The sequence below is a fragment of the Carcharodon carcharias genome, chromosome 1 (assembly GCF_017639515.1).
Source record: "Carcharodon carcharias isolate sCarCar2 chromosome 1, sCarCar2.pri, whole genome shotgun sequence".
Taxonomy (NCBI): Eukaryota; Metazoa; Chordata; class Chondrichthyes; order Lamniformes; family Lamnidae; genus Carcharodon; species Carcharodon carcharias.
Genome location: NC_054467.1, coordinates 113,602,029 through 113,624,667, shown reverse-complemented (window position 1 = coordinate 113,624,667; position 22,639 = coordinate 113,602,029). Strand labels below are relative to the sequence as shown.

The following is a 22,639-nucleotide window of genomic DNA, read 5'->3' as shown; positions in this document are numbered from 1 at the left end:
AAGATAAAGAGGTTTCAAGTGCTTGCAGTTACTGCTATTGATGCTTTAAAAGGGTTTGGGTGATTGACACTTTTCTTGGCCTGTAGTAAAAGGATTTTGTTTTCAGAAAGTGGGAAGTACTGAATGAATGAATGAATTTCAAGCTTTTTTTTGACACATCCTATTGTCACTATAAATTTCATTGATCCTTTCCAGTCTAAAGTGGGTGAATGGGCATGGAAGTTATGAGGGGCCTTGGGGGTAGGTGGATAGGGGGGGGACATAGTTTGGTGAGGGGGTATGAAGGGCCATGGGGAGTGGTTGGAGGGGCATGAGCTGTCATGAATGGGGCATGGTGAATGTGTGGGGTTGAGGGGTTGTGAGGGGTGAGGGCTTCATTATAAGTCAGGAGAGGCAGGCCTTTTAAACATCCAATCTTGGTACCTGGCAGTCCCTATGGCTGCCTCCAAACTCTTTCCAGGGTTGGCTGGCCTGACCACAGCCTTGCAATGAAAATCCTGTCTTTGCAGGCACTTTCTCCCAAGGCAGGCAGGCTATGCCAGGAATTTTCCCGACTCCTGCTACCTTCCGCAAAGATGAAAACCCAGGCCTTTATCTCTGCATCCATGACATTTTGTATTGATACAAAAGTGGTGCATTACTAACATATGTGTACACGACTATCTTTGTTTTCTGTGCTATCCTGATTCAGATGTTGTCTCTAGTTCTGTCACTATATCCATTGTCTTCAACATTCAATTGGAAAAGGAATTTTCTATTGAAAACAACGTTATAGTGATTTGATAGATGGCACTCATTATTAGCTTTTTCTCCTCTTCCATTTTATCCCCTCTCCTTTCCTGGGAACATTAACTCTCTTGCTGGGATATGGTTTCACTGGCAATGCTGTGCACCATGCCTCACCTGAGTGATCACTATGCATCTGTAAGCTTCAAAACTGATCACTATTCAGCTGTTGAGTACATCATAGCTGAGCCAATTCCTGCCCTCATCACTCGGCATCCACAAACATCCACACTTCCAGTAAGACTTATCTAGGTAGTGATCAGGAGAAGTGGCCCAAACAGATTTGGTGTCACCTGAGTATCCCGATTGAGGACAGCTAACAAGGCAGAGACAGTAGCCTTTCCTATTTGTTTTTTAAAGCTCCTTCCCCTCCTTTCAAGTTGTCTTGTAAAAGAAGGAGAAGAAGTAGATCTGAGTGAAGTGCATAATGTTCAGGCTTACTTCATTTTCTGGCATGTTTAGTTGATTGATAATGTACTTGAAGAAAAGAAAATTTGGCAGCAAATGTTGGAAACAAAATAAGACACAGCATGCCCATAGAGACACAAGTAGGAGAAGATTTATCCCAGTACAATCATAGATGTGGACGACTGAAAACAATGGACAAATTATATTTCCCTCGAGATGCTACCGTGCTATATTTTTACCTCTTCCTCTTCTTCCACTTGTTTGATGACAGCAGATTCTTCTCCGTCCCTGTCATCCTCCGCCTCCTCTTCTTCCTGGTCAATCTTTTGAAATGTTTCAGGTTGTTTCTCCTTTTTTGACTCTTCTTCTGTCTCCTCAGGTTCAGGGTCAAAATTGAAGGTGAAGAAGTTATATGCATCTTCAGCAGAAGGAAGCTCCTGTAAATGCAAATACTGGTTAAAAAAAAATCATCAATGAGTCTGCTTGCTATCTGGCATGAAAAGCAACTCATGCTGTTGACAGGCTCACAATAACTAGAGCATAAGAACTCATACCTTTGTAAAATTTGGATAGGTTATTTCTTCTGCAAAGAGGAGATTAAATGTGAAATTATACACATCAGATATAACTGGCACATGTACTTATCCTTCAATCTCAAAAACTATAAATCCTACCATGATTTGTACTGCATTATCATTTCCAGTACCAATACCAAACTGTAGTGTATCTGCAATGGAAACTTGCTTATAAATTCAGTTCCACTTTATTAAACAGCAACTGGAAAATGATCTCAATGCTGCAGCACAGCACTGTCAGTAACACAATGTTAGTCATCTGAAAATAGGTCAAATCTTGCTATCAGTTATTAAGGCCACAGTAAAAATATATGCATTATGCTGATGTACTGAGTTAATTCCAGTATTTAATAGAATGATTTCTTGGGGAATTGTACAATTCAAGCAGAGCTATTTTCCTTATTTTCAAGGTGGGTCAATAATTTTCAGGGTATAATACTGGTCCCAGCAAATGAATTCTAGATAATGATGGCATGAAGTCTCAGCCCATATGGTGTTTATTCAGGACTCTTTCTGTACTGAACACATTAAAATAAGCAGTTCCAGTTACTTGGAGACTGCGTTCCTAATGATTTGTGCCCAAACAAATGAGTTAGCTGGCAGCACAAATGATGAATTATACACTCAGTAGGGTGACAGAGCCACCTATGAAAATATAGCAGAAATGATACAAGGGTAAGCAAAAACCTGATATTACGCAAAATCCCTCTGAAGAGAATGTGCCAATAGAATTTATACAATTCAGGAAAAATAATCATCTCCTAAAAAGAGCACTACAAAATAGAACGTATTGACTAGAAATGATAATTTATCCATTTGCATATAGATCAAGCAATATTTTAAAGTAGCTTCTTGGATAAGTCATACCACAAATACTTGTTCAAAGGGAAGTACAATTATATTGCTCTGATTTAATCACAGGAGCTAGCCTCTGCTTTGCCTGAGTGGAATTTAAAGATTTATTTCAAAATGTTGCACAATATGAAATAATAATTAGAAAGCAATGTTGCAAATCAGTTGTGAATACTTGGGAAAAATTAAATGCTAATGAGTAGTATTAATTATAATTAAATTACATCACTCCTAGAAAACTTGGTTACAAGCACACATCCTGGTTTCATTATTAAAGTCAAAGCAGTATTTGGCAACTAAACACTTGTATTAGCATATCACCATCTGGAATCTCTTACTAATATATAAAAAAAGAACAATTCTCTCTTCAACACTGGTGTGCTAGAGAAAAGGTAAGCTTTCTTAAGAAAAGAGAGAGAGAAGCAGATGACAGAAGTTTACCAAAAGAGGCAGAATGGAGCATTTCAATCATTGGCAAAATTGAAGGTTGACGAATTGGTGAAAAACAGAGACTTGTTTCATCTTCAAAAGTACGTATGTATTTACAACTCTCTTAAAAAAGTCTTCCACCTTTCCCTTTTTAGATGCACACAATAAAATTCAAAAGAAGCATTTTATGTAAGAAGTATAATAACAGTAACAAATACAAATGCTGAAAATGTGAAATAAAAGGAAAATTTTGGTACCGTACAGGAAAACATTCAACGTCTATCGCAGAAAATTAGCTCATTTTAGGTAAGACCCTTTATCAGAACTGACCAACTTTGACAAAGAATTATACCTTTATACCAGAAATGTGAACTCATCTTTTAAATGCTGACAGATCTGCTGTGCATTTTCTATTTTCATTTCATAAGACAATCACATGTGAGGAAGCTCATTTGACCCTCTCTAGTTCATCTATCTGCTGATGCACCTAACGAATCTTACACGTTTCTAGGATTTTCATCTCCACTACCTCACCTGGAAGACTATTCCACACACAAGAACACAAGAGTTAGGAGCAGGAGTAGGCCATTTGGCCCCTCAAGCCTGCTCCACCATTCCATAACATCAGATTGATGTTATGCTGATCAGATTGTGGCCTCAACTCCATGTTCCTGTTTGGCTCCCCATAGCCCTAGATTCCCTTGCCGATCAAAAAACTATCTAACTCAGCTTTGAACACATTCAATGACACAGCCTCCACTGCTCTCTGAGGAAGAGAATTTCGTAGACTAATGACCCTCTGAGAGAAAAAAATCTCATCTCAACCAATGGGAAACCCATAATTTTTAAACTGTGTGTCCTATTTCTAGACACCACCACATAGGGAAACATCCATGCAGCATCCACCCTGTCAAGTATCCTCAGGATCTTCCATGTTTCAATAAGATCAACTTTCATTCTTCTAAACGCTAACGTGTATAGGTCCAACCTGTTCAACCTTACCTCATTAAGATAACTCTTTCGTTCCAGGAATCAGTCAAGTGAATCTTCTTTGAGCTGTTTCTAATGAAATTATATCCTTTATTAAATAAGGAGACCAAAACTGTACAAAGTACTCCAGGTCCAGTCTAACTGAGGCCCTGTACAGCTTTAGCAACACTCCTCTACTGTTATACTTGATTCCCCTTGCAATAAACATCAGAAAAGCCTGTCAAAAGTGAGCAGTGTCCCACAACTGACACCGTTCAGCAGCAGCTCCATTGACATGCTTGGAGTCACATCTCTGAAGCATTGCTGCCCACCCAAGCAATGCAAAAGCATGAAAGTGTCACCAAATGCTCCAGAACTTTTCACCCCTTGGGCACAGAATGCAAACTAATGTGTGTTTTAGGGGGCAGCTGAACAATTGGATGACTAGGCAAAAGCAAAAAACTGCGGATGCTGGAAATCTGAAACAAAAACAAAAATACCTGGAAAAACTCAGCAGGTCTGACAGCATCAGAAGGATGACTAGGCAAGTTGTACAACCCCCTTGTTAAATCTGGCCATGGAGCAGTCACTGGTGAAGGTGGTCACAGCCCCTTACAATGTCATTATTCAGGTTTGGACCGGTATCCCTCGTTGTTCAAGCTAAGAGCGCAGCCTTGCAGTGTGGGTTAGGAGTATGCCTGAGCCTGAGCTGAGAGCACAGCATGCAGGCCAGTGGGCGAAGCTGCCGCCAAATTGGTCAAGTGGGATGGAGGTGGGTGGATTTTCGGACAGCCACAAGGCACACTACACAGTGGCCAACCAAGTGGTGGCCAGCACTTTCCAGTATGCATGAGGGGGCCTCAAGACACAGCTGAAGCCAGAGACTTAACCAAGAGAGGTCCTTATGCTAACCCATGTGTGTCTCTCTTTTTGATCCTGCAGTGGGAGAACGTGGAGATCATGGAGCCTGGTGATTTAGCATTATGCCTCATGGCTTACATAGACCAGAGAAGGAGGAGAAGAGTATGACGGCGGCACCTAGCTCAACAAGAGGAGCACTTCCCTCAAGAACAAGGTGCAGCAGAGTCTCTTGTGCACGCAGTTGAAGATCCACAGCAGGGTGTCACTGGTAGGCGCCTCACTAGAACCAGGCTTTATAAACGTCGCTTATCATTCCTGCAGATGACCGAGAACCAGTGTCACCGAAGACTTTGCATGTCCAGGGAACTGGTCGGTCACATACACCACCTGCTGTAGGATTTGGTGCCACGGGGACTTGGAAAGCATCCACTGCCATTGGCTGTGAAAGTGACCGCGGTGCTCAATTTTTACGCCAGTGGCTCTTTCCAGGGCTCCACAGATGACCTCTCTGAGATCTCACAAGCCTCCACCCACAAGTGCATCCAGGAGGTCATGGACATCACCTTCACAAGGGCAGAGAACTTCATGCATTTCACCCAGGATCAGGAAAGTTAGGAAGCATGAGCACTGGGATTTGCACAGATCTCAGCTTTCCCACAGGTTCAGGGTTCCATCGACTGCATTCACATGGCATTTAGATCTCTGTGGCAACAAGCAGTCCAGTATGTGAGCCACAAGGGCTTCCACTTGCTGAATGTTCAGCTAGTCTACAACCACCACAAATGCATCCTGCAGGTCTGTGCACGATTCCCAGGAAGCATCCATGACTACTATATCCTCAGCAGGTCTCAGATCCCTGACATCTTCCAGGGTCCACAGAGGCTGCAGGGTTGGTTCCTTGGGGACAAGGGCTACCTACAGAGGCCGTGGCTGATGACGCCCATCCAGTGGCCTCAAACTACAGCTGAGAGACTGTATAACCAGGGTCATGCCACAACCCGGACTTTGATGGAGCAAATGATTGGCGTATTGAAAATTAGGTTTCGGTGCCTCAACAGGTCTAGAGGAGCACTGCAGTGAAGTCTCCAGAGGGTGCCGCGCACCATTGGCGCTTGCTGCGCACTCTACAACCTGTCACTGCAACGGGGAAGGACCTGGCTGAGGAGAGGACAGAAGGGCGGCACACCTCCTCTGCAGAGGACGACGCCGGAGGGGATGATGGTGATGAGTTCCTCGAAGGTGAGGGTGCCGGCGATGAGGCCATTGCACTGGCCAGACGAGCTCAGGAGGTCCTCGTAGCTGCTCTTCAGGACCACACCGTCACCAGACAGAGATGCTGAAGCAATGGGGGTGGCCAACCCCACCATAAAGGTCCTGAGAACACAGAAAGAGAATGATGGAACTCTGTGACACCTGCGCATGATATTCTGGTAGCAATAGCAAGCGCTACCGAGGTGCAGGTGTCAGTAATGTGTCCAGTGAGTGTGAAGCTGGGCCATCATTTTGCTCTGAAGGTTACACACTGCACAGAGAAGAGGCCCTGGACTGAGACACCTGCCTTTATCTTGTGCAGGAACCAAGGTTTCACTTATGAATGATACGAACACTGCTCATCAGAACAAGGAGACATGCTTAGGAGTTTATGTACATAATGTTCACTATTGTCAAAGTGATTGACACCCATGCCCAGGCTGTGTAGCTACAACTTCTTAACCTTCCTAACCCTGCCGCTACGACTTGGTGCTTCCCCAACATCCACAGTGGAGATGGAGGCAGCCTGCTGATTGCCTAGCATGGATAGAAGATTGGCTGTCTGGCAGGAGGCAGAGAGTAGGGATAAGGGGTTCCTTCTCAGGATGGCGACCGGTGACAAGTGGAGTTCCGCAGGGGTCAGTGTTGAGACTACAACTTTTCACTTTATACATTAGTGATCTAGATGAAGGAACTGAGGGCATCCTGGCTAAGTTTGCAGATGATACGGAGATAGGTGGAGGGACAGGTAGTATTGAGGAGGCGGTAAGGCTGCAGAAGGATTTGGACAGGTTAGGAAAATGGGCACAGAAGTGGCAGATGGAATACAACGTGGGGAAGTGTGAGGTCATGCACTTTGGTAGAAAGAATAGAGGCATAGACTATTTTCTAAATGGGGAGAGAATTCAGAAATCTGGAGTGCAAAGGGACTTGGGAGTCCTAATCCAGGATTCTCTTAAGGTTAATTTGCAGGTTGAATCAGTAGTTAGGAAGGCAAATGCAATGTTGGCATTTATTTTGAGAGGACTAGAATATAAAAGCAGGGATGTGCTGCTGAGGCTTTATAAGGCTCTGGTCAGACCACATTTAGAATATTGAAAAGCAATTTTGGGCCCTGTATCTCAGGAAGGATGTACTGGCCCTGGAGAGGGTCCAGAGGAGGTTCACGAGAACGATCCCAGGAATGAAAGGCTAAACATATGAGGAACGTTTGAGGACTCTGGGTCTATACTTGATGGAGTTTAGAAGGATGAGGGGGGATCTGATAGAAACTTACAGAATACTGAAAGGCCTGGATAGAGTGGATGTGGGGAAGATGTTTCCATTAGTAGGAGAGACTAGGACCCGAGGGCACAGTCTCAGAATAAAGGGAAGACCTTTTAGAACGGAGATGAGGAGAAACTTCTTTAGCCAGAGAGTGGTGAATCTATGGAATTCATTGCCACAGAAGGCTGTAGAGGCCAGGTCATTGAGTGTATTTAAGACCGAGATAGGTTCTTGATTGGTAAGGGGATCAAAGGTTACGGGGAGAAGGCGGGAGAATGGGGTTGAGAAACTTATCAGCCATGATTGAATGGCAGGGCAGACTTAATTTCTGCTCCTATGTCTTATGGTCTTTTGATTGCTACGCCCTGTCTGTGATGACATTGACAGGTATCCTCTGCAGGGCCAAGACCTGGAGGGCCTCGGTTTGCTTTGAGGGCCCTGCTGTGCGCCAGGTGCACCCTTCTTGGCCTGTGGAGCTGGAGATAATGGGGTTAACGGAAGAAGGGATTTGGATCGGCTGGGCATTCCTGGAGTTACCTGGGTGGATGGCCCTGAGGTGTCAAGCTGCTGGTCCTCCTCCTTATGGGTACCCGACAGTGCCTGGCTGACCCCTTGAGGAGAAGGGTAAGCTGGAGTGAGATCACATGCCCCGCACCCCTCTCATGTTGACAGTATTGGAAGACAACTATGGCGTCAGAAATGGAGTTGAGCCTGCGCAGCAGTGCAGGACCAATGTCCTGGACCAAGGTGTCCATGGCGGCCACCATCCTGCCAAACCTGACCTCAGTGCGTCAGTAAGCTGGTGTTATCACCCCCGACTCCTCCATCATCTCTCCCAATCTGAGCAATGCACCAGACGTCCCTTTCTGATGCTCCCACACTTGTCTTTGAACCAACTGATTAAGGACCAAATCCAGGGCCCCATCTGACTCAGACTCAGCAGATTCCTTGCCTCCAGCAATCCTTCGAGTGGCGGCGACCTCTGATGTCCCTGCCTCCGCCTGGTGTGGAACAGATTGTGTTCTGTGCTCACCAGGTTGTGGTCCTGAAGCTGCTCTACATCCAAGTCCCACCGAGGTGTATGTTGCTGCCCTGGTGGAGGGTGTGGCTAAGCACTGTGATGGGTCTTCAACGGTGCTGCCCTCAGGGTCCTCATCCAAGGTGGTCTCGGCACTGGGATTGGGTTCAAAGCTGCCAGAGGGAGACGTGGCAGATATGCCTAGGAGAGAAAATGGAGATTATTCATGCTTGGCAGCCATGTTACACACAGAGCAGTGGACTCGGAGTAATTTTAACATAAAAATGATGTGCTGCAGGGTCCTCACATGGATTTTTGCCACTGATTTCACCTTCGCCGCAGGAAAGGTCCACATCTTCTCCAGCCAGTCCCAACGTACAACTCTCGAACAGAGTGAGGGCCTTGATGACCAGCACTCCACCCACCCCCCCTACACCAGTCTGGGACCTCTCTTGTTTGGTTGTGCACAATCTTGTCCTGCGCAAAGACAGATGGTGAGAGGGTGAGCAAGGCCCATGCCAGGTCAAATGAGAAGAATACCAGGCGTGTCTGTGAATTGAGAGGAGCCATGGACAGGATGAGGTGGTGATCGCCAGAGCAGATGAGGCCAGGTGGAGATTTAAGGGTGTGTATGAGAGAGAGTGAGTGGTGATGATCCTTGAGCTGGCAGTGAGTGAGATGCCAGTGAACATGTGATGGGCTTGTGAGTAGGTGAGTTTTCAGTGATGAGATGGTTGGCTTACGCTGGCGACACAGATGCAATCATTCATCCTTTTTCTGCACTCGATGGCTGACCTCTTGTGTGCAGCGTTGGCACTGACAACCACTGCCACCGCCTCCCAAGCCAGAGCGGCGAGACTGATGGGCCTCCTGTGGCCAGAGCTGGTGTAGACGACATTGCTACGGTCCTCCACAGTGTCCAAAAGGTGTTCCAGGAATGCATCACTGAATCTACTCTCCTCTTATCTTTCAGGGCAATGTCTTCATTGAAGCAGTCCTGGGCTGCAAGCATTGAGAACTGTGCACATGGCTTTAGTTTAAATATGGCGCCCAGAGTGAGGAAGCAGTGAGGAAATGGTGTGGCAGGCTAATCCGAGGCCTCCAGCCAGCGAGACAGTGTATTTACCTACGAGGATATGAGCTAGAAGCAGGAGTAGGCCACTCGGCACCTCGAACCTGCGCCGCCATTCTGTGAGATCATGGCTGATCTGAATGTAACCTTAGCCCCACATTCCTGCCTACCCCTGATAACCCTTCATCCCCTTGTTAATCAAGAATCAATCTATCTCTGCCTTAAAAATATTCAAAGACTCTGCTTCCACCATCTTTTGAGGAAGAGAGTTCAAGATACTCACAACCCTCAGAGTAAAAATTCTCCTCATCTCTGTCTTAAATGAACGACCCCTTATTTTTAAACAGTGACCCCCTAGTACTAGATTCTCCCACAAGAGGAAGCATTCTCTCCACATCCACTCTGTCAAGACCGCTCAGTATCTTAAAGGTTTCAATTAAGTCACCTCTTACTCTTCAAAATTCCAGGGGATAAAAGCCTTAACCTGTCTAGCCTTTCCTCATAAGGCAACCCGCCCGTTCCTGGTATTAGTCTAGTACACCCTCATGAACTGCTTCCAATGCATTTACATCTTTCTTAAAATAAGGAGACTTGTACTCTCCACAATACTCCAGATGCGGTCTCACTAGTGCCCTATACAACTGAAGCATAACCTCCCTATTTTTGTGTTCAATTCCCCACACAATAAATGATAACATTCTATTAGCTTTCCTAATTTGCTGTACCTGCATACTAACCTTTTGTGATTCATGCATTAAAACACCAAGGTCCCTCTGTATCTTAGAGCTCTGTAATCTCTCACCATTTGGATAATGAGCTTCTTTTTTATTCTTCCTGCCAAAATGAACAATTTCACATTTGCCCACATTATACCCCATTTGCCAGATCTTTGCCCACTCATTTAACCTATTTGTGTCCCTTTGTAGCCTCCTTATGTCCTCTTCATAATTTACTTTCCTACCTATCTTTGTGTCATCAGCAAATTTAGCCACCATTTGGTCCCTTCATCCAAGTCATTTATATAAATTGTAAAAAGTTGAGGTCCCAGCACTGATCCCTGTGGCACACCACCCATCACATCCTACCAACCAGAAAAAGACCCATTTATGCCAACTCTGTGCTTTCTGTTAGTCAGCCAATCTTCTATCCATGCCACTATGTTACCCCCTATACGATGAGCTTTCAATTTCCCGTGACTGCATAATTTATGAAGCGGGAAAGGGGTAATACGGCACGAAAATCTGCCATTGCAGCCGGCAGGTAAAACATTGTTTTTCAAGCCCGCTACCACACAGTGCAATTCTGGGACAATTTTGCCCTAAGTGTAGCTATTCATGCGCCGAAACCCGCCTCTACACCCAGACGAAAACTTAGCCCCATTTTCTTTTTATGTGCATTACTGTTACAAAGAGCACCTAGGTGATCTTTCAGGCGTTTCCATTTTAAAGATATTACATTGACTTAAGGCAAAAATTCTACTTTACACCACTGAGAATTGAAAAATGTGTTATTAAACAGTTTTTCATCTTACCCTGCTGTGCATTTGTCAAAGCATTAACAATAAGTGATAAAACCATAGCAAAGTTACAGCACAGAAGGAAGCCATTCGGCTTATCTTGTCCATGCCAGCCCAAGGACACCCAGGTGCCCTTTCTAATTCCACCTTCCTGCACCCGGCCCATAGCCCTGCAGCTTACAGCACTTTAGGTGCAGATCCAGGTACTTTTTAAAAGAGTTTAAAGTTTCTGCTTCTACCACCAACTTGGGCAGCGAATTCCAGACACCCACTACCCTCTGCGTAAAAAAATTATTCCTCACGTCCCCCCTACACCTTCTGCCACTTATCTTGAATCTATGTCCCCTAGTTCTAGAATTCTCCATCAAGGTAAACAATTTTATCCTGTCCACTCTATCTATTCCCCTCACAATTTTGTACACCTCAATCAAGTTACCTCTCAGCCTTCTTTGTTCTAGGGAAAATAACCCCAACCTATCCAATCTCTCCTAGTAGCTACACTTTTTTAACCCTGGCAACATTCTTGTAAACCTCCTCTGCACTCTCTCCACAGCTATTATGTCCTTCCTGTAAGGTGGTGACCAGAACTGCACACAGTACTCCAGTTGTGGCCTCACCAGTGTTTTATACAATTCCAACGTTATATCCTTACTTTTATATTCTATACCTCTGCCAATGAAGGAGAGCATTCCATACGCCTTCTTTACAACCTTGTCTACTTGAACTGCTGCCATCAGAGACCTGTGTACTTGTACACCAAGATCTCTCACTTCATCTACCCCTTTTAGCATATTCCCATTTATTTTGTAATCCCTGAAACTGTTTGACCTCCCTAATTGTATGACCTCACACTTCTCTATGTTAAAATCCATCTGCCACTTTACCGCTCACTCCACCAACCCATCTATATGGTTTTGGAGATTATGGCTGTCCTCTACACTATCCACTACTCGGCCAATCATTGTGTCATCTGCAAATTTCCCAACTGTGCCCCCCACATTCACGTCCAAATCATTAATATAGAACACAAACAGCAAGGGTCCCAACACTGAGCCCTGTGGAACACCACTTGAGACAACTTTCCATTCGCAAGGGAATCGACCATTACCCTTTGTTTCCTGTTACAAAGCCACCCTTTTATCCAGTTTGATCTATGTTTTTGGAGCTCGCATGTTCAGCTTTGTAATGTTTTCCATTTATAAGTAAAGGATTTGTGGAAAATTAAAACATTAAAATCTAAACAAGCAAACTAATATGAATATCCTACTCAGTATGCATTACAAGAAAGAAATGCATATTGGGGGTACCAGGGAGAATAGTAAATGAATTAGATATTTCAGAATCTCAAGAACATATGATTGCTCAAAAGCCCTCACGTAGCATGAATCAATCCCCTGTCCTTGTCATGCTCGGTGAGAGTGTAACGTTATTGCTGAGAAAATGGAACATTTTCTCATTTCAGGCCTGTAATGTCAGCATCAACCATTATATTGGTAGATGCAGAGAAAAGCTATCTAAACAGTCTGTTGCAAGAATATGCCTGATTCTCAGACAATGTGACAATACTGTTTCACAGAACAGCCATACAGTACCTCCAAGGGGACTGCCAATGTGAATTAGGGGTTGCTTTGTTCCAAGAAATGGAAATTTATGGTTTCTGGCTCCGATTGATTGAAGCTTTTTTTGATGGTCCAATCGGATTGGTGGAAAGAAACAAACTTCAAGGCACTATGTGCACACAGACAGAAGCTCACAAATCTTCTGGGTTCTGGAACAGCAGAAAGGGAAGATTTCTGACCTTTAGTTATAGGATGAACAGGAATTCAGAATGGAACCCAATCTACCAAAATTGGGCTCCAACCAAGTGTCACTCTAAAGTCATGCTGCAATCTTACGCCTTCCCTCCTGTCCTGCTGCCACCAACCCAGGAAGTTCAACCCTTTTAGTCCCAATAAAGCCTCAGAAATCTCATGTGGAGAGCTGGTGTGAGTTCATAAGAGAATTGCAAAAGACCCCATAGTCTTACTTTAGAAATACATCACAGGTACAACACAGAAACAGGTCACATGGCCCCAATACTCCATAGTGGCATTTACCTTCCATACGACCAAACAGTCCTAATCTATTTACCTGCTCTGGCCCCATATCCCTTCATCCCTCTATCCAATCTAATTTTGAAATTTGGAAGTTTCTATTTCAACCACTGAGCCTGGAAGCAAATTACGCACCCTCATCATTCCATGTGTAAACATGTTTCTGTTGCTCTCTGTTCTAAACTTCTTATATTAATCTTGTAGTTAAGTCTATCTTTCTAGAACAGAACCGTTAGAAAAAAACTACTTCTAACTATTCTACTCCAAGCTTTCAGAAATTTGAATACTTAAATCATACTACCCTGAATTGATGACCTTCCCTAAGAGGCTTTCTTGTTCCATTGCCAGATGTTAAAAGGGCGGATTTGATTTGGTCTTTCAGGTGGCTGCTGTCTGTTAGTTCAGTGACCTGACACCTATGCTACATTCTGATTGGCCATTGGAGCACCTTCAGGAGAAATGCACCTACTCCAACTGTGCAGGTAACACTTACCTTCACAAGTTAGTACGCAGACCATGTTTCTGGATTTGGGAATACAGGGTTAGACTTTGCCCTATTGGTGCTGACAGAAGAATGCCCCAAGACTTTCAGGACCAAGTTATTAGTGTATGGGTAGATAAGTGGTTCACACAAGAATATCAGGTCCTCCTGGACTTAACACTGAGTTTGCCACATTCAGAGCATGAACTCTGCCCTCCGTTTTAATTTTTTTCCACCCCACCCACCACTACCTTCCAACCCCTCCTCCCCAAGTGCCAGCCAGTTTGTATCTTGTTCTCATGTTTTGCTTTCAGAAAGCACTGACTCTTGTTCTGCTGTTAATACATTCTATCTAACCTTTATGTCACTATTAACACCTGCTTCAGTCTTTAACACTATCATTACCACTCCCTTTGTCTTGTGTCCATGACAACTTTGTCATTTTATCTCTCCTGACCTCCAACCTATCCCTGACCTTCTATTTGCTCCACCCCGCTTTTGTCAACAGCTTAAAACTCATCACAGTTCTACCTCTCTGCAGCTCTGAAGAAGTCATGTGGACTCAAAACGTTAACTCTGTTTCTCTCTTCACAGATGCTGCCAGACCTCCTGAGTTTTTCCAGCATTTTCTGTTATTTCAGATTTCCAGCATCTGCAGTATTCTGCTTTTATATTAGTAGATAGTGATTATCTCACCAATCTCCACTGGCATCCTAAATTATACTGAATACGCAAATTTTAATTTTAGAGCTAAATTAACTTTTATAACATACACAAAGATATGATTTAAAACATAAGAAAAACATATAGCATTGGATCTTGGAAACTTGCCTGTGCTTTCTGCTTTACTTTATTTGCTATTTCACGAAACCTCACTCTTGAAGGAGGAAAGGGCAATTCATCACCTCTTGGTCTCTTCATGTCCTCTTCATCTACCTGAAGATGTCACAATATTAAATTGACTACATTATTGTTGAAGAAAAGAGCATACCAATGTTCTTTCATTCCTGGCAGCTAGATTGGAATTTTGGTCACAGGAGAATTCTGATATGATATACTTTAAAATAATATCAAGTCAAACTCAGCTCTCAAGAGGTTAAATCTACGACACACCTGGGCTGAATTCTACAGTGCCAATCAGACCGGCTGCTGCCGCCACCCCCCCACCTTGTGTCAATATAAAATAGGTGATGATGATGTTGGGTCAGTAAGTCCCACAAACCTCAAAGTTCAGAAGGCAAGTGGACACAGAAATCAGCAGCCCACCCGCCATTTCGAAATTACTAATTAACAAGCTATTGTTAAAGACCCAAACATCTGCAATTTTTCATTGCCTGCTGCATTTTCCATGTGTCAGACATGGAAATGTTTGGGAGTTTTTTTTTTAACGGCAGCTATGACGAGGTGGCACAAGGGCAGAAGACCAGCCAATGGGACCATGGCTGAATGCAGCAGCAGATCCTGCTGGTGAAGCTGACAGTATTTGCATGTTTGTTAAACTCATTTCTTAGCTTTTTTGAGCCTTCCATAAAAAAAGAGATTCAGAGAGCATGGGGCCTTTAAACTTGTAGCCGTGACCAACTTTTTGTTTGCGGTATTACCCCGCTGCTGCATGACGCCCCAGCGTACAGTCTCAATTATGCACGGAGCCCTCAGTTCTGCCCTTGATCGGTCTCCTTTCCACTGGATTGCCACTAATTGGCCATCTGACGATTGATTGGACAAGCTGAGATGGCAGAGGTGGGAGCAATCAGATCATTCAACTTCCAATCCACCTCACTCACCCTCAGGAAACCTGAGCAGGGAGATGCACAGGAGGGAAACAAAGATAGGAACGAAAGACAGAAAAGTAGGAAGCAGGAGTGAAAGGCAGACGAAACAATGGCCAACAGCAAATAGGGTCTTAGCACAAAAAATGATGTGTAAAGATGTTAAAAAGACAAATCTAAAGGCACTGTATCTGAATGAACAGAGCATTCGCAATAAGGTGGTTGAAATAACAGCACAAAAAGATGTAAACAGGTACGATATGATTGCAATTATGGAGACATGGCTGCAGGGTGACCAAGGCTGGGAACTGAATATCCAAGAGTGCTCGATATTTAGGAAGGAAAGAAAAAAAGGAAAAGGAGGTGGGGTGGCATTGTTAGTGAAGGATGAAATCAGTGCAATAGTGAGAGAGGGTAGAATCAGACTGGTTGGAGCTAAGAAGCAACAAGGATGGAAAACTGTAGTCGGAGTTGTCTATAAACCTCAGAACAGTTGTGGTAAGATAGAGGACGGCATTAAGCAGGAAATTAGAGATGCATGTAACAAGGGTGCTACAATAATTATGGGTGACTTTAAACTACATATAGACTGGGCAAACCAAATTAGCAGTAATACAGTGATGGATGAATTCCCGGAGTGTGTTCGAGGTATTTTTTGGACTAGTACGTCAAAGAACCAAGCAGGGAACAGGCTATCCTAGATTTGGTATTGTGCAATGAGAAGGGATTAATTAATAATCTTGTTCTGCAGGTTTCTTCAGGGAACAGTGACCATAACATAATAGGATTCGCCATTAGAATGGAAAGTGAAGTAGTCCGATCCAAAACCAGGGTCCTAAATCTAAACAAAGGAAACTAAGATAAGAGGTGTGAGTTGGCTAAGATAGATTTATTCTTTCATGGGATGTGGGAGTCGCTGGCAAGGCCAGCATTTGTTGCCCATCCTTAACTGCCCTTGAGCTCAGTGGCTGACCAGGCCATTTCAGAGGGCAGTTAACAGTTAACCACATTTGGGGAACTTCATTAACAAGCATGACAGTGGATAGGCAATGCCAATATTTAAGGAACGAATGTATGCATACCTTTCTGTTGCAAAAAAACACAACAGGAAAAGGGGCCCAAACATGGCTAACAAAATAAATTAAGGATAGTATTAGATCCAAAGTGGAGCCAAACAATGTTGCTATAAAAAGTAGTAAGCCTGAGGACTGGGAAAAGTTTATAATTCAGCAAAGGAGGGCCAAGAGATTGATTAAGAGGAGAAAAATAGAATATGAGAGCAAACTTGCAAGGAACATAAAAGTGAACTATAAAAGCTTCAAAGCATGTAAAAATAAAAAGATTAATGAAGACAAATGTAAGTCCCTTACTGTCCGAAACAGGATAATTTATAATGGAGAAGAAGGAAATGTCAGAGCAATTAAACGACTACTTTAGTTTTGTCTTCATGGAGGATGACACAAATAACTTCCCAGGAATACTAGGGAACCAAGGATCTAATGAGATGGAGGAATTGAAGGAAATTAAAATTACTAAAAAGATAGTGCTGGAGAAATTAATGGGACTGAAAGCCAATAAATCCCCAGAACCTGATAATCCACATCCCAGGGTGCTAAAGTAGCTGGCCATGGAAATAGTGGATGCGTTGGTTGTCATCTTCCAAAATTCTGTAGATTCTGGAACAGTCCCAGCAGATTGAAGGGTGGCAAATGTAACCCCACTATTTAAAAAAGGAAGGAGGGAGAGAACAGAGAATTACAGACCGGTTAGCCTAGCATCAGAATTAGGAAAAATGCTCGAGTCCTTCATAAAGGATGTGATAACAGGACACTTAGAAAATATCAGTGGGATTAGACAAAGTCAACATGGATTCATGAAAGGTAAATCATGTTTTACAAACCACTGGAATTTCCTGAGGACGTAACTAGCAGAATAGATAAGGGAGAACCAGTGGATGTGATGCATTTGGATTTTCAGAAAGCTTTTGATAAAGTCCCACATAAGAGGTTAGTGTGTAAAGTTAAATCATGTGGGATTGGGGGTAATATATTGACATGGATTGAGAATTGTTTAAAGACAAAAAACAAAGTTGGAATAAATGTGTCTTTTTTGGAGTGGCAGGCAACGGGTACTAGTGGGGTATCGCAGGGATCAGTGCTTAGGCCCCAGCTATTCACAATATATGTCATGATGAGAGAACCAAATGTAATATTTTCAAGTTTGCTGATAGCATGAAACTTGGTGGGAATGTGAGCAATGATGAGGGTGTTAAGAGACTTCAAGGCGATTTAGACAGGTTGAGTGAGTGGGCAAATGCTGGCAGATGCAGCATAACGTGGATAAGTGTGAAGTTATCCACTTTGGTAGGAAAAACAGAATGGCAAAGTATTATTTAAATTGTGATAGGTTGAGAAATGTTGATGTATAAAGGGACCCGAGTGTCCTGGTACATCAATCAATGAAAGCAAGCATGCAGGTGCAGCAAGTAGTTAAGAAGGCAAATGGTATGTTGGCCTTCATTACGAGAGGATTTGAGTACAGAAGCAAGGATGTCTTACTTCAGTTGGACAGGGCCTTGGTGAGACCACACCTGGAGTATTGTCTGCAGTTTTAGTCTCCTTACCTAGAAATTATACACTTGTCATAGTATGCAGCAAAGGTTCACCAGACTGATTCCTGGGATGGCAGGATTGTCATATGTGGAAAGATTGGGTCTACTAGGCCTGTATTCACTGAAGTTTAGAAGAATGAGAGGGGCTCTCATTGAAACATATAAAATTCTGACAGGGATGGACAAACTGGATGCAGGGACGTTGTTTCCTCTGGCTAGAGGGTCCAGAATAAGGGATCACAGTCTCAGGATATGGGGTAGGCCATTTAGGACTGAGACAAGGAGAAACTTATTCACTCATAGGGTGGTGAACCTGTGAAATTCTCTACCACAGAGGGTTGTGGAGGCCAAGTCACTAAATATATTTAAGAAGGAAATAGATTTTTAGACCATAATGGCGTTAAAAGATATGGGGAGAGAGCAGGAGTATGGTGTTGTGATAGGGAATCAGCCATGATCATACTGAATGGCGGAGCAGGCTCGGAGAACCAAATGACCAACTCTTCCTCCTCTCTACGTTTCTATGCTTCTATGAATATTTAATTCAATAAGAGAGGGAGATAACGAGACAGAAAAGAAAGCAAAAATAAATTTTAAGAACACCTACAACAGTTATCATCTAAAGAAATTACATCCCACACTTGTAAAAAGTAAACTTTCAGTGCTGGAGAGGTTGTTTGGAAGTAACTGAGACTTATCACGTTGTTAAAAATTCACTTGCACTTGAATGGACAAGCTCTACTTTTTCTCCTGTGTTGATTGCTTACGTGCCACAATGTAACATTAAAATACATGAATGATGTAGAATATCTCAGTGGGATATCGATGTGACGAGGCCTATGGAGTATTTGGACAGCAACCTCCTGATTTCTATGTTGTACACTGCATGCGTAGATGTCGGAAATTGTTGTCTGATTTACTCCTTAATAAAGATGAGTGTTGATAGCCTCACTATTATTTTTATGGAAAATTTAGGCTATGGTCTAATGCAGTACAGAAGATTTAGTAAGGAAGACATATAGAGAGTTAGCATGCTCCCTTTATGATAGTGTTGATCAGGTTCAGATGTTTTACTGGTAAGAGAAGATATATTTAGTTTGCTAAAAGGGAGGATGTGGAGTGTTTTCTTTTTTTCTATGCTACAAGGAGAGCTATGAAATATTTATTAATGCTTTAAAATCATTACTTCCTTGGCTTACAAAAAAAATCCACCAGATGTTTTACAACTTTATCTCACTAAAGTACTCATCAGACTAGCAGTCACAAAATTGCAGCACATTTGCCAGCTTGAGATTACAGTGTCCAACTCATACTACAATGGTTTTTATCGTTATAACCTCTGGGTCATGTAATCAGATGACCAAATATTGGGCAGTAAAGGTAAAGTGCTGACCACAAGGCATTTGGAGAAGACTGCTTATGTAGACACAGTTTAAAACACTGCCTAATAGCATCTATTTTGTGCGTTGTACAAATGTTCCCTTTCTTTACAGAATATAAAATAAGCTTCATGTTTACACCAATAGGACATTAATGAGACAGTAAATAAATTACAGAGTAAGTTCATAATCAGCTTAAAAAGCTCTGTATTTTAAAATAAATGCCTATTGCACTTTAACAATTACAGCAGAATGCAGAAAGTCCAATTTATAATGCTGTTTATTTTCTTTGTTCTATACCCAGCTGACAATTATCCCAATCAAATATCTTCCACATCTTCTACAAAAAACTCTGACCTGGCAGTCAGAACATCATTTAGTACTATAGTGCAGCTGTTATCTTACACTTTCCATTGTACGATTCCAAAGGAAAACAAATATACGTATACGAGTACCCTGCAGGACTACCAAGTCAGATTCATCCACTTCCAGTACAGCCTGGTTCATTGCTAAGTTATGTACACTGCAATAACTTTGCTCCAGCTGCTATAAGAAGCAGACATCGAAATACATGGGTAATAATATTCAAAATAATGTTCACACAACAGGGGCCAGGTTATTGTGGCACAACTCAGGCCAGGACAGAGGCAGGAGATCAGGAAAAGTGGCAGTGATGTTGTGCATCCAGATGTTCTGCTTTCATTCCCAAGGACACGGGGAGCTCAGTCCTGCTAACTCACCCACGCTCCTAAACAGGCCAATTAAGCCAATTGCGGGCTTGTTCAAAGTCCGTCTCTATGAATTTCCTGTGGGCGGCCGATGCTTTGGAGCTGTGTGTCTCAGGACAGCTGCAGGCTGGCATGAGCCATGCCAGGGTTGAGTCAGGGAGCCCAGGAAAGTTTCTAAAGGTAAATGTAATGGCTTATCATAGGTGAAAGGGCTTAACCCTTTAAAGTTAAAGTTGCAACATCCCATCACAGGTCAGAATCAAGAAATTTGTCAGTTCAGGAGGTTATCACCCTCCTGGCATTGCGTAAGCATCGGAGCAGTTGGCAAGGCTGAGCACCAAGAAGGGTGTAGCAGAAAATTGGTGTTGCACCCTGAGAAATCGAGGCCATTGGAGATAAGGAGCAGCAGCTTGCACAGAAAGGACACAGCACCGAGCAGCAAAGGCCAGAGGAGAGAGACGAGAGGCACGACTGAGAAGGAGATACTACCTTGGCACAGGATCTACAGGCTGAGGTGAAGATACCAGTCAGTGACTGAAAACCAGTGCTAAAGGAGACTGTGGCTCTCCAGACAGACGGTCACAAATATCTGTGCCCTCATTAGGGATGACCTCAGCAGCATCTCACAGGTGGATGTACACCAAAAAAATCGCCCAGGTGATGGATGGCCTCTTCACCAAGGCTGGACAACACATTAGATTCACAACTGATGGGACATTGTAGGCTCTGGGTTTAATGTCTGGATGAATCTGCTGGTACCCCCTGCAATATCCTCCTGCAAGGGTCTCCGTCATTGCTTGGTCTGCTGTCTCTCCATTACAGCCCTCCACAGAGGTATGATTGTTGAGGACAGTGAAGCCTGGGAGGGGGCAGCTTATCGAGGGAGAAGCACGAGCAGGAGGTGACAGAGGAAGATGAACTGAAGATGGAGAGCAATGACGCTGAAAAGAGAGATGCCCCTGTTGCATGACAAGGTGGCTTCTTTTTGCCACTCTCTGAGAAGAGGACCTCCCTCATGGGTGCGTGGCCTTGAGCTCCCTTGTGACATCTCGCTTCCCTGTGGTGCAGTAGAAGGCTTTGGCACAAACTCTTTATCAGGACAATCAGTAGGATCAGTGATGGCTGCTGTGGGTGCCTGAATGAGCTCCCTAACTTCATCTGACCCAATTCCATTCCTGCCTCCATGAGCTTTAATTTGTCAGAAAACATATTAATATCCATGTCAATTAAAAGCTCATCCTCATGAAAACCTGAACTTCAGTCAGTTTCCCACTGGAGGGGGATTTCTGACACAGGAACAGACCCAATCCCTGTTCTCTGTCTCCACGGTGAAAATCTAGCCCCAGGTGTCAAAGTGCCTCTCCATACAGTTTAACCAAGTTACCATATTATTATTTTCATTGCTTAATTCAATCAATTTAACAATTAGAAGTTTTGGCCCAAAAATGACTGATAGATTAGGGGCAGGATTTTAAGTTTTGCAAGGCTTCCCAGCCCCCCCACTGGCGAAAAACTCAAGGGCAAGCCCACCCCTGCTGCAGCAGGTTGCCCCGCTGCAATCTCCCACCAACCCCCGCCCATGTGGGGAGGAAGTCCCGTCTCCAAGACCTGTCAGCCAATCAACTGTCTGGCAGCTCTCTGGACGGGTGATGGGTGGGGAAAGGAAATCTGGGGTGGGGGTGAGATTTTGGGGGGCTTCCAATAGGGTCCTAAAGGATGAATACCTTCCTTTCCTGCCAATAGCTCAAGGAGTGAAACCTGCCAGGCTTCAAATTTAGCTCTTGCCCTTCACCTGCTACAGCAAAATTGCAGCGGGACAAGAAGGGTGCCTCAAGCGACCATTAATTGGCTACTGAATGGCCTCAATTGGCCCAAAAGCGGGAGGGCCTCCTAGAACATAAAAAAGTGACAAATAAGAAGTGAACAGAAATCTGAGAATGAAGCTATAAAATAAATACGATGCTTATATTAATATCAATTATTAATACTTTTAAAAGTTTTTTCTCACCTCAGTGTCAAATTGAATAACTGACTCTTGGTTTTTGAAATGTGTTAGACGTCGAGACGGTGCACTTGATTCCTCCTGATGGATGGCACTCTGTGCTTTAGACTAAACAATATGTTTGAAGATATATATATTAATTTGACAAGGTTTAATATGCATGACACACTTTTTTATTCAACTTCAGTAAAATTAGGGCCTAATAAAACCAAATCACCTGCCTTCACCTCTCAGATCAGTGGCTAAACCAGTGGCTGTTGTACCATTCAGGCACTCCATGTTCCATCAACTCCACATTGGGAAAAGAAACAGTCCTCCCACTGCCAGTTTAAACTAAATGCAGTTCAACTGATTTATAAAGACTATAGGTCTTAATCAGATCTTCACAAGAATTCATCACTGCACCCTCTCAATCAATAGAACTAGCTAACGTCGATCTGCTTCAATGATATGCTATAAAACATCAGTTGATCCATATGCATGACATTACTCTGTCAGGACTGGGACAAAATATTCAAATATTTAGTTAATAGAAAAAAGTACAAAATGAAAGATTTTTAAGCAAAGAGAAAA

The 22,639-nt window shown here is 43.3% G+C and overlaps 1 protein-coding gene across 2 annotated transcripts in view; it reads right to left on the bottom strand.

The window, feature by feature from the left end:
• Positions 1–22,639, bottom strand: part of cc2d2a (coiled-coil and C2 domain containing 2A) — a 204,005-nt gene that overhangs the window by 150,644 nt on the left and 30,722 nt on the right. For both annotated transcript variants that reach the window (XM_041185821.1, XM_041185830.1), the window contains exons 8-10: positions 22,073–22,174; positions 14,409–14,513; positions 1,434–1,631 (exon numbers count right to left, since the gene is read on the bottom strand). In XM_041185821.1, the coding sequence (XP_041041755.1) occupies positions 1,434–1,631; positions 14,409–14,513; positions 22,073–22,174 (405 nt within the window). The remainder of the gene's footprint in view (positions 1–1,433; positions 1,632–14,408; positions 14,514–22,072; positions 22,175–22,639) is intronic.